Source organism: Balaenoptera musculus, chromosome 14 (assembly GCF_009873245.2).
Source record: "Balaenoptera musculus isolate JJ_BM4_2016_0621 chromosome 14, mBalMus1.pri.v3, whole genome shotgun sequence".
Classification (NCBI taxonomy): Eukaryota; Metazoa; Chordata; class Mammalia; order Artiodactyla; family Balaenopteridae; genus Balaenoptera; species Balaenoptera musculus.
The window spans coordinates 89,796,278-89,809,894 of NC_045798.1; the positions used below are offsets into that span (position 1 = coordinate 89,796,278).

Here is a 13,617-nt window from a genome sequence, read left to right on the forward strand (position 1 = left end):
ACTGCATTTTCCTTCCCACCTCTACCTTACTGTGCATTTAGCCTTAGTGCTCCCACGAGGACAGAACTTTGTCACAAAATTTCATAGTCTGTCTAGCACATCAGTCTGCGCCCACATCAAAACACACGCCTCCAGCCTCTTAGAACTAATGGAAGCCGACCGTGCAGCGTGGAACCTGCCGGAGGCTCCTTGCCGTGCCGGACATCCCGGTACTTCCGGCAGCCGCTCCTGTTGACGCCTCCCAGCTTTGCTTCTGGCCTCGGCTTAGGCAAACCCTCTTCCTTTCTGTCTCTTGTCCCGGTTCCTTCTGTAGAGATCGGGCTCCGGTCACCGTGGACCGCCGTGTCTGCCGTCGTGGAGCACCAGCTGTGTGCCGGGCGCCAGCCTCACCTGCAGGGTCTGCTCATATTATTGAATCCTCAGAAAACAGCCCCCGAGGAGTGTCTTTCTCTTCCGGTTCCCTGTGCAGGTGGTGGAGCTGAGACTCAGAGATGGCAGAGCCAGGGCAGAAACCCAGACCCGTCGGGCCCCAGCCAGGCTCCTGAACACGGGCTGCGTAGCTGGGGTGCAGACCCTCAGCGGGGTTCTGGCCAAGCGCACACCCTCGGCTTCACTGGCTCCGTCTCCTTGGGGTTACTTTGCTCAGGCAGCAGACCCGCGTGCTTGTGGCTTCTTCCAAATGGAATGAAGCTGTTAGAACAACAGGGACACGTTGCCTGGCCCAAGTGTGGTCCCAGGGGACGGAGCCCAGAGGGGGCTGCAGCCCGGGTCCCGGCCTCTCCGGCCCTGCCACTCGTGTGCCCTCAGCAGCAGTCTTCTGAGCCCCATTTCTTCACCTGGAAAGGGAAGAGGTTGCCCCGAAGTTCTCCTCAGTTTTGGTTAAATATTCTTCAGATTTCATTATTAACAGGATCCAATCAATTTTGCTGTTAAATTGGGTAACAGGCTACAGTTACTCTAAGAAAAAAAAAAAAGTGATACCATGGATTTTTCTTATACATTTTCCTACTTGTTGACCGAAATCATATGACAAGAAACCTTGAAGAAACCTTTTGGATGTGAACCCTCCCTTCCCCTGCCTAAATCAAGGGCACCTCTTTGGCGCCAAGGACGGGCCCTCATGTGGACGCCCGGGCATCTCAGCACACGGACCCCAGCCTGCTTCCTTCTCCCACACGCACGCTGCCCCACGGCGACCTGTGTTGATATCTGTACTTGAAAGGGCGCAGTTTTGTAAACATGTCACTGACTTTTCATTTAAAACATGGAGAGGTAACAGCAGCTTCCACAAGCCACCCTGATGCATCCGTGCCTGACTGCCCGCCCCTCCCAAGTTCGCTGAGTTCGACTCTCCCGTCCCCTTCAGTCTGAGAGGGTCATGGCTTGGGCTTTGGGCCGTTGGCACAGAACGTCTCCGGCGAGCACTTCCCCTGGGTCTTCGTTGCCGGTTACCTGAACTGGTGCTCCCGGCTTCACCAGCAGCACCAAGTCGGTGAATGTGGGCTTAGTTTTCTGAAGGTCATGCCTTGGTTTGGGGGCAGAGGGGCGTGGGGTCTTGTGGAGACTTTCCTGCCGGATAGCTGGTACCCTCTTAGCATCTGCGCTCGCGGCTTCTCTCCTGGGCCAAGTCGGTGGCATCTTAGGGGAAGCCCCCCCACCTGCCCACCTCACACACCCCCTCAGCCCACCTTTCGGCTCCGGTGGGAGGAATCAAGGTCCCTGCAGGCACTCAGGGGGGCCTCTCTGAAGGGGGAACCTGCTGTGTGTGTCACACTCCGGGAGGGTCTGGGCGTGGCTCTGCGTTTGCGAGATGCTCAGCGCCCCTCCTTCTGCCGCTTTCTCACTAGAATTCGCTGGTGGTCGAGATCCCGCCTTTTCGCAACCAGAGGATCACCAGCCCCATCCAGGTCAACTTCTACGTCTGCAACGGGAAGAGAAAGAGGAGCCAGTACCAGCACTTCACCTACCTGCCCGCCAATGGTAACGCTCTCTTTCTAACCTTAAGCGCTGCGAACGAACCCATGGGGTGCTTTTCCTAAAAGAAAATCAGGAACCCTGACATGTGGTGGTTGCAAACGGTGTGGTCGCGCTGCACGCCCGAGCTGTTACCATCCTGTTAGCAAGATCGCGGCATCGGTTCCTTCCGGAGAAACGTGAAGCTTTCAGTGTACTTTCCTTTATTACTCTTGGGGCTGGGGGCTGCTTTGGGGGATAATTACCGATCATTTTGCCTGCTGCTTGCAGATATACAACCGCCAAGGGGGAGAGAAGGTGCAGCTCTTCTGTACGCAGAAGCTGAGGTGGCCTTGGTGGGAGCTTAAATTCTAGAGATGTTTAAGGTGGAGAAGCAAATAGTTACAATGATTTTACAGGTGCCTTTAGAAATAAACCCTTGTATGAAGCCTGAAGGCTGGTGGTTGGTGTGATCATTAACTAACAGTAATGATTTCTGTCCTCGAGCTAACGTCCCACAGAAAACTCTTGGTTGGATAATTGCATCTCCGGTGACCAGGAGGCTTTCACTCCCAAACACCCTTTACTCGACCAAAAAGCACCTCGTTCAGACTGTCCGCTCACACACTTTGAGGATGGTGTCTTGGCCTGAAAAAGACCTGTTTACCTTCTCCACCTTTCAGGCTGTTTTCTGAAGGAGAACAGCATCGTGTGTTGTTTCGCCCCTGAACTAGTAGAAAGTGGTTTCCCGGCGCTGCTCAGACCCGAGGCCTGGCGCCCGGGGCCCCCGCCACCCTCCTCCAGGCCGGCAGGGTGTGTGTCCAGAGAGGGCCGCTCCTGACTCGGTTGTGTCATGTAGGCACAGCTGTGCCAACAGTCTTGTTATCCTGTGACTTCTGTTTCAAAAACTTGAGATCCGTATAATCTAGGCGGGAAACCATGCACTAGGACTAGCTGCAAAAGCAGCCGTGTCACCTTCTCAGTAAAATCAAGATGTTTTTGAAGGCTTCGCTCTTCTCCTAGTGTGAAACGTCACGTACGATAGGCGAGGTGATAGAAAGCCCTGGAAAACCCGGGGGATAGCAAACAGCATCACCTGCTTTTCGGGCAAACACTAGCCACGCCTCTCCCGTGTTGAATAACGTGGTCTTGCGGTCATCACGTCACGAGCGTGTACGTGAACAGGCCTGCAGGAGTGCGTGTTGCCGTTGGGCCGTTTGTGGGGAGCGTCTTTGCCCTCCTGCTCTGGGGCCCCTCTGGGGCTTCTGTGATGGGCCCTGCGCACTCCTCACTAATCCTGCCTGTTCTTGGATATGGCGCTACATTCCTTACAGCAGAAAATCCTCAGTCTTTGTTTGAAAACGTAATGATCGTGTCCTAATTAAAATTCAAGCATGGTTGACTAAAAATTGAATGCGTTAAAGAAAACCTGGGCTTATAAAGAAAAATTACTTTCTAAAGCAGTTTAGAAATCAGCTCGAACGTCGTTTCCTGCAGTTCCTGCTCCAAGTTCACCTCCCACTTAACACAGACGCCCCCAGTCAGAGGGAGGGGGTCTGCACGCAAACCGGGCCCCCCTCTCAGGTGGGGTAGCGAGGCCGCCAAAGACACGTCACTGAGATGCTGGGCCAGGGCTGCCGAGGGGCCACCATCTCCCCCTAACCCTACAGCTGCCGTTCAGTCCTGCAGGCTGCCTCCCACCAGGGGCTGACCTGCCCCCTGCTCCGCACCCCGTCACCCCCATGTCGGCCCAGCACACCCATTACTCATGCTCTGTGGACCGTCAGCCGGACCCCCCGGTCCCTTGAGCTGGTGACCCAGCCCCACCCACAGACCAGTCCGTCCGTCCACCCATCCATCCGGAGCATGGCTGGCTGGCTCTCTGTGGCCTGTGCTGCTTTCATCAGGCCCTGGTCTCCCTTCACTTCTCTCCTGGAAATTTGCCCCATCCCCAGGGGGTCGAGGGGTCCGTGGAACCCACACCCAAGAGCCCCAGCCCTGCCCTGCCTTCCTGGGTGGCCGTGCCCCCTGGGGCTGTGAGCTCCCTGGGAGCAGGGACCCCAGCCGGCCCTGACTCCGTGCCCGGATCGTGGGGACCGTCCTTTTGTGCTTTTCTTTTTTAAAAAATAAATGGACCAGTGAAAGACCAGAACTCGAGCTTCCAGTTTTAGGTTTGGTGTTTTTTCTCGCGGTCGCTTCTGCCCCCTGGAGCTTTGGGCTGAGTCTTCACATGGCTGAGCAGGTGGTGTCGGTTAGGGGCCAGGTGGGCCGGGCCACCTCTGTCACCTCCTTCCCACGTCAGGTCTCAGCCTGTCCTTACCCTCCGAAGCCTACCACCCCGTCGCCCGCCATCTGACACATCAAGTTAGTGTCCGTTGTTCAAACTGGAAGGAAGCCCGGCTGCGGGTCTGCGCGGGGCCTGGGCCGCTTGGGCCCCTCCCGTCTCTGGGGGCCGTGTTTGGGGGAGAGCCTCCAGGTGCGTGTAGGACGCCCTGAGCGAGCAGAGTGTGTGGAGCGGGGGTTCCTGGCGGGAAGGTCAAGGGCAGAGCAGAGCAGACACCCGGGCAGTTGCAGGAGAGGCCACGGACCCATCCACGTGCAGCCAGGGAGGCTTTCCTCAGTTTCTTGTTTGTCGCTGTCTGGGTTTAACCGCAGTCTCCTGAAAGAAAGCGTCCGCTCTCTCCAGCTCTGACTGTGAGCTGAGGGGCCCTGGTACCTGTCACGAGGCCGAGACCCCGGGGAAACAGCCCCGGTTAAAGACGGAAAGCAGCCTGCTCTGCGGGGAGCGGCCCCTGGGTTCGGGGGGAAGGCGGCGTCCACCTCGGCCGTGTCCCCAGGGCTCCCGTTTCCGACGCTGCCCAGTGACCCCGGGACGAGCAGGCAGGGGCGGCAGCTCACACACTAGGGGGGAATCCCAGCTAATGACTTCAGAGTCATGGGCCAAAGTCAGCCTGTTCCTAAAATGAGGAAGTCAGTCATGACAGATCCTTGGGTCTGGAGGGTCTGTCTCTTCCCCTGAGATGTTTCTAGCTGGTTCCCAGGAGTGCCTGCGGTGGCACCGGGGCCCCTGCCCACCTGTTGCTCAGGGTGAGGGTCCTGGAGCTTCACCAGGGTCAGCCAAGGAGGCCCTGGGGACACGCAGGCGCCCGCGTGGCCTCTGCCAACGGCGGAGGGGCTGGCCCCGAGGGCCCCCCGCGTGCCGGGTCCAGCTCGGCAGGGCGGCCGGGCCTGGCGGCCGGACTCACGGACAGGCGGCCACTCAGCTCAGCTGGTCAGCCCTGCGGCCACGGCCTCACTGCGAGCTCTGGGTTGACCTTTTCCACTGAGCGTCTGGCTCTTTCTTCCCGAGCTCGTGGAATTGACATCGCGTCCCGAAGTACTGACCTTCCCGGCGTCAGTGTGCGCGCCCGGCAGTGACTGTGGAAGGCGCCCCAGCTCCTTCCCGAGCCTCCGCGGCCGAGGGGGTCTGGAAGGCGGAGCAGCGAAGCCGGGAGCAGCCGCCACGAGCGGAGCGGCCGCGAGCGCACCCAGGCGGCTCCTCCCCAGGGCCCGGGCCCCCAGGTTCCCGCCCCGTCCTGCGCTTCGGAAGGAAATGGGCCACGTCCCCATCTCGCCACGTGCCACAGCTGCATCTCTGTGGCTTTGACCGCAGGGGGCCGTGCCTCCGATCCTCAGACGCACACGCGTGTGTGTTTGCGTGTGTGTACGGCACGTGGCGCCTGCTCGGAGCAGCTGCGTTCAGAGCCCGCTGAGGCCAGGCTTCTGAGGATAGCGTCCCCCACGCGGTCCCTGTCCTGCTCCCTAAAGGGCCCTGTGCGGCCGAGTTTTCTCATCTCCTTCTCCTGGCAGGAACGGGGGAGGCGCAGGTGAGGGTGCAGACCGGCCGCTGCCCGCACCTGGGCCCCGGGCTGAGCCTGACCTCGTCTCAGAGGACCTGCCAGCCTCCCCGCAGAGCAGGCTGTGCTGACGTTTCCACCCATGCGTGTGGAGGGCTGGAACGTTCCAGGTGGCCCGGGGGTGTCAAGCCTGGGCCTGAAGGCTGAGGGGAGCCGGGTGGGGCCCGGTGCAGGCCGGCGGGAGCTGGGACGGGGCACCCGCTGTGGCTGGTGGCATGACCGCTGCCCGTGGGCCTTCTGGAACCTTCCCGAGTCGGCTCAGCGGCGTGGCGGCCGCGTGGCGGTGAGCGTGCGTTGGCGGGGGACGGTGCACGGCTGTGCACGTCGGGCTCGTGCAGGCGCTGTGACGCGCCTTCTCCTGGGAACTCCCACGTCCCGGAGGCTGCTGTTAGTAAATTCCCAGTTTTATGGGCGCTCTCGCTGTTCCAGCAGGAGAACGAGGGACCGATGTTTTCATTTCTTTCCACGTTAAACCTGCCGCCACAGAGAGGCAGGGAAGTGGCTGCCCCCCACCGGGCCCCCCGGGAGGGACGAGTCAGGGCCGGGCTGTGGCCCGTGGGGAGGGTTTGGAAGCTGCCCTTCCCCGCAGCGCTCTCCGCGGGCCTGAGCTCCTCACGGTGCGTCTGGTCTGCACGCTGCTGGCCTCGCCGTGAGCTGTCCAGACCCGGTGGCAGGAGAGCCCCGGCGTGTGAAGGGGAGGGGGCTTCCCCTCTAAAGGCCGCCATGGGGTCAACGCTGTCGACCGTCTTGGCTGACACCGGCCTGAGGCCCCCGACCCAGCCTTGAATCCGCAGGGAGGGGGTTGAGCTTGGAACAGAGGAGGATGAGGGGGGTGAATCGTGGGGCCTGAACTGCTGGGAAAGAAGGCGGGTGCCCTTTCCGCGGGGGGTCCGGGGCCAGGAGGCCAGCGTGGCCACACCCAAGGCTCCCCCACTGAAACCGTCACACGCGGCGGAACGGCGAGGGGGAGGGTGGTTTTGTTCAGATACCTGAGGGCCACGGGCCACCGACTGCAAAGGCAACGTGAGTCGGGAGTGAGGCCGGAGCCCCAAGATGTCTGAGCACAGCCTTGCGAAGGGAAGACCTGGTGACCCCTTCCCCTGGGGACCGGGGCTTGCCCACGACAGCGCTCGGCACGGGGGTTACCCCAGCACGGCCCCCCACCAAGTCACAGCCCTCGGTGCGCAGCTGCTTGGGTCAGACCACAGGAGGGTGAATCCCGTTCCCTTCAGATGCAGTGCTGGCAACAGTGGGTGAAGTCCGAGCGACGCGTTTGTCAGCTCATGTGCTCTGTTTTGCCTGAAGGCCGCTGTCAGCCTAACTGCGGGGAGTCGGAGCCCTGGGTAAGGGCGCTGGAGCCACGGGGCTGGCGCCACAGACGGCGAGGCCACCTCACCCGCTCACACCCCGACTGCCCGCGATAGAGCCGTGAAGCCGGCCCATCGCTCGCCGTCCGGGCGCCCTCGGTCACTGTCTCTCGGTGTCCACTCGACGCTCCCGCAGAGGCTGCCAGGCAGCACGCCCAGAAAGGCCGGGAGGACCCGAGAGAGGACAGGCCACCCCGTCGGGCTTGGCGGGCACTGCCGCCACCGCGGAGCTGGGGTCTCGGCAGAGGCTGTGGTGTCTGGGTCGGGAGGTTCCCGCCATGAGCCCGGAGCCTTGTCCCGAGGGCCTGGCGCGAGTGCTGGCTGTGCCGTGCAGGGGGGACGCGGCTTGTCCCCAGAGGGAGAAACGCGGTCCCTGCCGCCACGCAGCGGTGGGGTCTGCGAGTCCCCTCGCCCACTGGTCCGTCCGCCCCCCAGTCCCCTCTCGGCCCTGGACGCGCACGTAGGGGCCCGCTTGCTGAGGGCCGGCGGTGCAGGTGGCTCCTGTCACCACGTTTCCTGCCTCAGAAAAGTCGTGCCCTGAAGCTACCCTGCTGGTGTTTGTGTCAAACACAAACAAACAGTTCGAGTATCCAATTTGTTACTCGAATGCCGCGTACAAACGGAAGACAGTCTGAGCTTCGTTCTCCGGGGCTCAGAACAACCTCTTCTGCACAGGGCGGTGGCCGGAGCCGAACCGCCGAGGCCTTGGTGGGAGGGGCGGGGGGCGTCACAGGAGGAGTCCTCGCCTGCGGGTCGCGCAGCGCCCGTGATGTCACCAGACGTGTCTGCAGGTCCGGGGCGCCTCCGGTCAGAGATGCGCACTCACAATCTAGAGGCTTCTGGAAGCAGCGCCGGGTCCGGGGGCCCTTCCTGGCTCACAGACACCCCCTTCTCGCCATGTCCCCCATGTACAGCGAGGCCCTCTCCCCCTCTTAAGACCACAGCCCTACGGCATCAGGGCCCCTCCAGCCTCGCTGAACCCGACTCCTTTCCTAATGGCCCATTTCCAAGCACAGTCACCCTGGAGTCAGGGCTTCAGCCCCCGCGTCTGGGGGGCAGTTCAGTCGGCGGCAGCATCCCTGGCCTGTCCGAGGCCAAAGAGCTGGGCTGTGGCCCCAGGCCTGACCCCTGGCCCCGCTGCTCCCTGTGCCAGCGGGTTGGGAAGAGGGAGGGCCCTGCACCGCTGTCCCCGTGCGGGGGAGGCTCGGTGCCGCTGCCCTTACGGCTCATGCCACGTCGGGTCCCTCACCGCCTCTTAGGTGGCCGTCACGTCTGTGTTACGGCTGGAAAACCGAGGCCTGGGGTCACGGGATCAGCCCCAGGGCCGCACAGCCGGCGGGTGCCTGCCGGGGCTCTGAGTCCATCCACCTGGGAGCAGTGCAGACGTTCGCCCTCGTCCCAGGTGTGGCCACGTCTGTGTGTCCGTCCGTGCGTGCGGGAGACTGGCTGTGCGTGTAGGAGTGCCTGCTTTTCTCTTGGTGCAGCGTCGGGTTGGCCTGCTTTTCTGCGTCCGTTTTGCCTTTATTCTTCATTCGCCTGCGTCTGGACGCCGTGCGAAGTGCCGGGGATGCGACTGTGTGTAAAACCCTGAGCTCCGGGGACTCACAGAGGAGCGCGGTCTGTCACAGGCGCGTAAAGTTCTCTGAATAAGACAGCTGGGTTCCCGTGGTGCTGGTACTCCAGAGGGCCGAGGCCCAAATGTCTCCCCAGCAGCTGCCAAGCAGCCGGCCTCGGCCTCCCCTGGGTCAGAGCACGGGCGTCCCGTGGTCGGACCACGGGGCCTTGCTCTTCAGGTGGTGGGGGACACCCAGCCCCTCCTTCGTTGCGTGAGGGTCCTGGTCTGGGCGTGAGCCCCAGGCGCACAGGTGTGAGGGGGGCCCGAGACGGCTGCCGGGCTCCACCTGTCTGCCCGGGGACGGTGGGAAGGTGGTCACGCGATTCAAGAGAGACAGCGTCGTTCTGTGTAACGGCCGGCAGGCCAGGGTGTGAGCCCCACTCCCCGGCAGGGGTCGTGTCACACTGCCCACTGGCTTCTCCGTCCACCTGGGATCCTGGGGGTCAAGCCGAGTCGAGGACCCCAGGCCTCAGTTCTGCCCCAGGTCCTGGTGCTGGCCCAGGGCCGAGTGGCCGTGGGCCGAGGGCCTCTGCTGCCTTTGTCTGATCTTCCAGTGAATCAGTCACGGGTAGCCATTTGCAAAATCCACTGAACCCCCGGGCGAAGGGCAGGGTATGGACGTGGGCACCGCTTTCCACGGATGGATGCGAGCTGAGAGGCGTCGGGAGGGCGTGCGGATGGGGTGGGGCAGCTGTGCCTGGGGGGCCGTGTGTCCACCCCGCGTGCTGCGGACAGAGCAAGGTTCACACTTGCTGCTTGGCCACGTGAGTGACACGGCAGTGCGGCCGCCTCTGCGAACCGCGAGGACCTGGAGAGCGTCCACCCCGAGGAGGCGCGGGTCTGGTGGGGGATCCGGAAAGGCGGCCGGACCTGCCTGGGCCTCCCCGATCCCACTGGGTGGCCAGCAGGCGGGCCCACGGCCGGGCAGGTCCCCTTCTTCCCCAGAGGAGGCGGGAGTCACCCTCTGCTTTCGGTGCGTTTAGACTCCGTAGGTGCCCTGGGGGTAGCGGGCGCGCGTGCCCCGGGCCCCGCGTCTGCTCCACGTCTGCCTGGAGCTGCCCCCACCTGGCGCTGAGGCCCTGGGGTCTCTGTCCTGGTCACCGTCCCTGGGCTGTGCGGAGCCCCCAGGGCAGGCAGGGTGGGGATTGTCTCCGTTAAGTGCACAGGAGTCTGTGCCCAAAGGGAGCCCGTAGTGGTGGCCTCGTGCTGGGGCCTCCAGAGGTGGGATCGGCTCACCGCCCGGGTGCGGAGAGGCTGCAAATGCAGGGGAGGGCGTCTGAGCTGAGCAAGGAGGCCCAGCTCGGCCAGGTCACCAAGGACTCGTGCGCCCGCGAAGGCCCGGAGGCTGGGGTGGGGAGGGGTCCTGCCTGGGTCGCGTCTCCACCCTACCGTGGGAAGAATCCGGTGGGTCCCGACGCCATGGAAAGGTGATGCATTTCCTGAACCCTCACCTCGCGCCCTCGGCCAGGTCGGGCCCACAGAGGCCCCTCAAGATCATCTTGCTGAGACTTTCCCAGAAAGACCCCCAGGGTGAAGAGGGGTTAACGCGGGTGCCACCGGGCAGCTTTAAACAGGTCGTAAACCACAGACATTGAAGCGGCCAGCGGCACAGATGCCAGATCGCTCCTGCCCTCCGCCAGCCCCCGGGCTCGCAGGGCCTGGGCCGGCCGCGTGGCATGTAAATCAGGCCCGCGGCCTTTTCCCGGCTGCACCTCCAAAGCCGGCAGAGCAGACAGGGTGAGGGTTTTTAAAGAGCTCGGGGGACCCTGGACGAAAGGGGCGAGCTGGCCCTCGTGCCTGGCTGGAAATCCAGTGCAGGAGAGAGACGCCCAGCAGGGCTTTAACTTAACCTGCTAGACACGTATTTCCTTAAGGTCGAGAACTCTGAGCCTCAGCGCGCTGATGCAGAATTTAACCCTTGCCGTTCTGGACGCCACAGGCCACACGAGCAGCTTTCGAATCCACCCCCTCCCCCCCCCACCGGGGTCATATGGGTTTGTCGGGGCTGTTTTTAGTGACAGCTGTGCCCACTGGCCGTTTCTGGATGATTCTGGTTGGAGGCTGCCCCCAGCCCCGCAGTGCCGTCTGCAGAGCCCGTCCTGGAGCCTGAGGCTGTAGGACCAGAGGCAGGGCCGCCTGCTCCTGGGAGAGGCCGTCTTGCCTGTGCTGGAGCTGACGGCCACCTTCACACCCTGGGCACTGTAGCGGGAAGCGGGCGCGGCACATCACATGTTCTCTTGCATGCGAGAGAACATCTTGCATGCATCTGTGTCAAGGCTGCCCCAGGCCACTCCCCTACCCCCACCCGCCTCCCTGGGATGCCCAGCTCGGGGCAGGAGCCCGTGTCGGGGTGCACACGGAGCTTGGACCCAGCAGAGGCCCCTCCTTGAGGTGGGCTTCCACGCGGGGACCCCAGCCGGTAGGTGCTCGCGGCAGAAACCCCAGGCTGGGACTTCCCTGGTGGCGCAGTGGTTAAGAATCCGCCTGCCAATGCAGGGGACACGGGTTCCTGGTCCTGGAAGATCCCACATGCCTCGGAGCAACTAAGCCCATGAGCCACAATTACTGAGCCTGCGTTCTAGAGCCCGTGAGCCACGACTACTGAGCCCACGTGCCACAACTACCGAAGCCCACATGCCTAGAGCCTGTGCTCCGCAACAAGAGAAGCCACCGCAATGAGAAGCCCACATGCTGCAAGGGAGCGTAGCCCCTGCTCGCCGCAACTAGAGAAAGCCCACACGCAGCAACGAAGACCCAACGCGGCAATAAATAATTTAATTAATTAATTAATTAATTTTGAAAAAAGAAACCCCAGGCTACAGAAGCTGCTGCCACGGGCATGCGGATTGGGAGGGGAGGGACCCTTAGGTCCTGAGGGGCCCCCTGACGAAGCCACAGGTGCTTCTGCACTTGCGCTGGGACACGGGGCCACAGGCACGCCGAATCTGGGGGCCCGGCCTAGGCTGTGAGCAGCCCCTGTACCAAGTGCCGACGCCTCCCCTGGGGCCTGCGGCCCCTGCATCAGGCGCGTTCACGTGGGGAGTCTTGATCCCCTCGCTGCGGAGGAAGCCCTCGGAGCCACGGGAGACGCACACGGCTGCTGCCGGGACCTGCGGGCGTCTCCCCAGCGTGTGAGCCACACGCAGGTCGGTGCCACCTGAGGACGGCGGACGGCGGCCCTTCGCGGTGTCCTGCCGGCAGCCAGTGGCGCTTTCCCTGGACTCGAGTCCTGCGGGGCCAGAGCCCCTCGCGCGGAGCCCTGGCTGGCTGTGACAGAGAGGGGCGGAGCGGTCCCGTCCCCAGCAAAGGACCGAGAGTGGGCACCGGGGCGGGCCCTGTGGGTGGTCGGCCTGGCTGATGAGAGCCAACCCACAGCCCCGACGGAGCACCCGGGCCGAGGACGCGCCGTGCGCCCTCCGCGGGCCCGCCCGCCCCCGCCTGCGCTGCCCGCACCCGCCGTGCTGGCTGCGTCCTGTCCAAGAATGCTGGGCACACCGGGCTCTGGGCGTCCGAGGCGCCGCGTCCTACGGCGCAGGCCCAGGGCCTCGCAGCTCTCGGCCCGACGTGACTTCAGGGACAACGAGGGCCCGACCGTGGCCCGGGCTGCGGGTGGCGGGGATACTTCCCGCGGCGGCCCCGCGATGACCATCACCCACGTGTTTCCTCCCCGCCTTCCGGCTGTCAGCACCCCCCGGGGACCGGGCGCCTCCCTGCCCAGTGTGCAGACACGTCAGAGCCGGGAAGAACGGGAGCAGGGGCTGGGAGGTTGGCACAGTGAGAGCAAAACTAAAGGAAACAGCTTCTCTGGGAATCCTGAGTTGAAAGCCCAGGGCCTGGAGATGCTGAGCGGAGTTACGTGCTCCTGCATCCGTGGGTCTGGAGTGTCACCTGGGTCCCCGCCACGTGGCTCCGTGCTGCCCGGGTGCCCCTGTGGACGGGCTTCGCAAGAGGCCGTCTTCCTCGTCACGGCTGCTGTGGATTCGCAGGGGCCCGGCTGTTACAGAAGAGATGTGTGCGTCCTTGCTGGCTTGAGACCTCTGTTAAAGCAAAGCTACGTGCGGGAGAGAATCTTCCTTTACTTAAGGAGGAGGCTGGGCTGGCGAGGGGCGTTCCCTCCGTATGGCTGCCCCTGCCGCCAGGAATCCAGCAGCACACACACGGAGAGGTGAAAACACGATTAGGAGGGCTCTGATGACAGCTCATTATCCATCCTGCGTTTGCTGCGGCAGCGCTGGGCATCTGTTACGAATTTAAGTGCGCTCTTACCACTCACTCTCAGGATAATTTGACCACCGGGATGTCTCCTGTTAACTGGTGTAAGAGGCAGGAACCAATGAGAAAAGGGGTCGCAGGAAGTAAGCAAGGGCGGGAGTGGGGCTGTGGTCGAGGTGGAGCCCAAGCCCCTGTGCAGACCCCGCGGCACATCTGCTCACCTTCTCCCCGACCCTCTCGGCGCCTGGTCTGGCCCACGGCCTGGAGGGGAGTGAAAGGGACCCTCCCGCCCCCATCATGCCCTCCTCCCAGCCTGGTTCTCTGCACCACCGGCTTCCTAGCGAGGGGTGGCCAGGGGAGTGGTCTGGAAGCAGTTTGGGGGCTTCCGGCTCTGCCCCAGGAGCTGCGTGATCGCTGGTTGTGTGTTGTTTCCAGTGGAAACGAAGCAGCAGGAGGGAGGGATGGCGTATTTGTTCGTGTGGAACTGTTTTCCTTGTCGAGTGGCTGAAGGCTTCTCTCCTACAGCGAATGGACACTTATCTTTTCTGTCAGATTTTTACTGACTTCCAAACGC

The 13,617-nt window shown here is 63.0% G+C and overlaps 1 protein-coding gene across 8 annotated transcripts in view; it reads left to right on the forward strand.

Annotated features, from left to right (window-relative positions):
• NFATC1 (nuclear factor of activated T cells 1) overlaps positions 1-13,617 on the forward strand; it is a 100,839-nt gene that overhangs the window by 57,141 nt on the left and 30,081 nt on the right. For 6 of the 8 annotated variants that reach the window (XR_005016161.1, XM_036822907.1, XM_036822914.1 and 3 more), the window contains exon 8: positions 1,848-1,980. The exons of 1 other annotated variant lie outside the window; for it this stretch is intronic. Coding sequence is in view for 6 of the 7 variants with exons in the window: in XM_036822907.1 (XP_036678802.1) it covers positions 1,848-1,980 (133 nt within the window). In the remaining variant the exon portion in view is untranslated. Of the gene's footprint in view, positions 1-1,847; positions 2,931-13,617 lie in introns of those variants that run through there. One more of the 8 variants, XM_036822913.1, reaches the window with a different exon arrangement.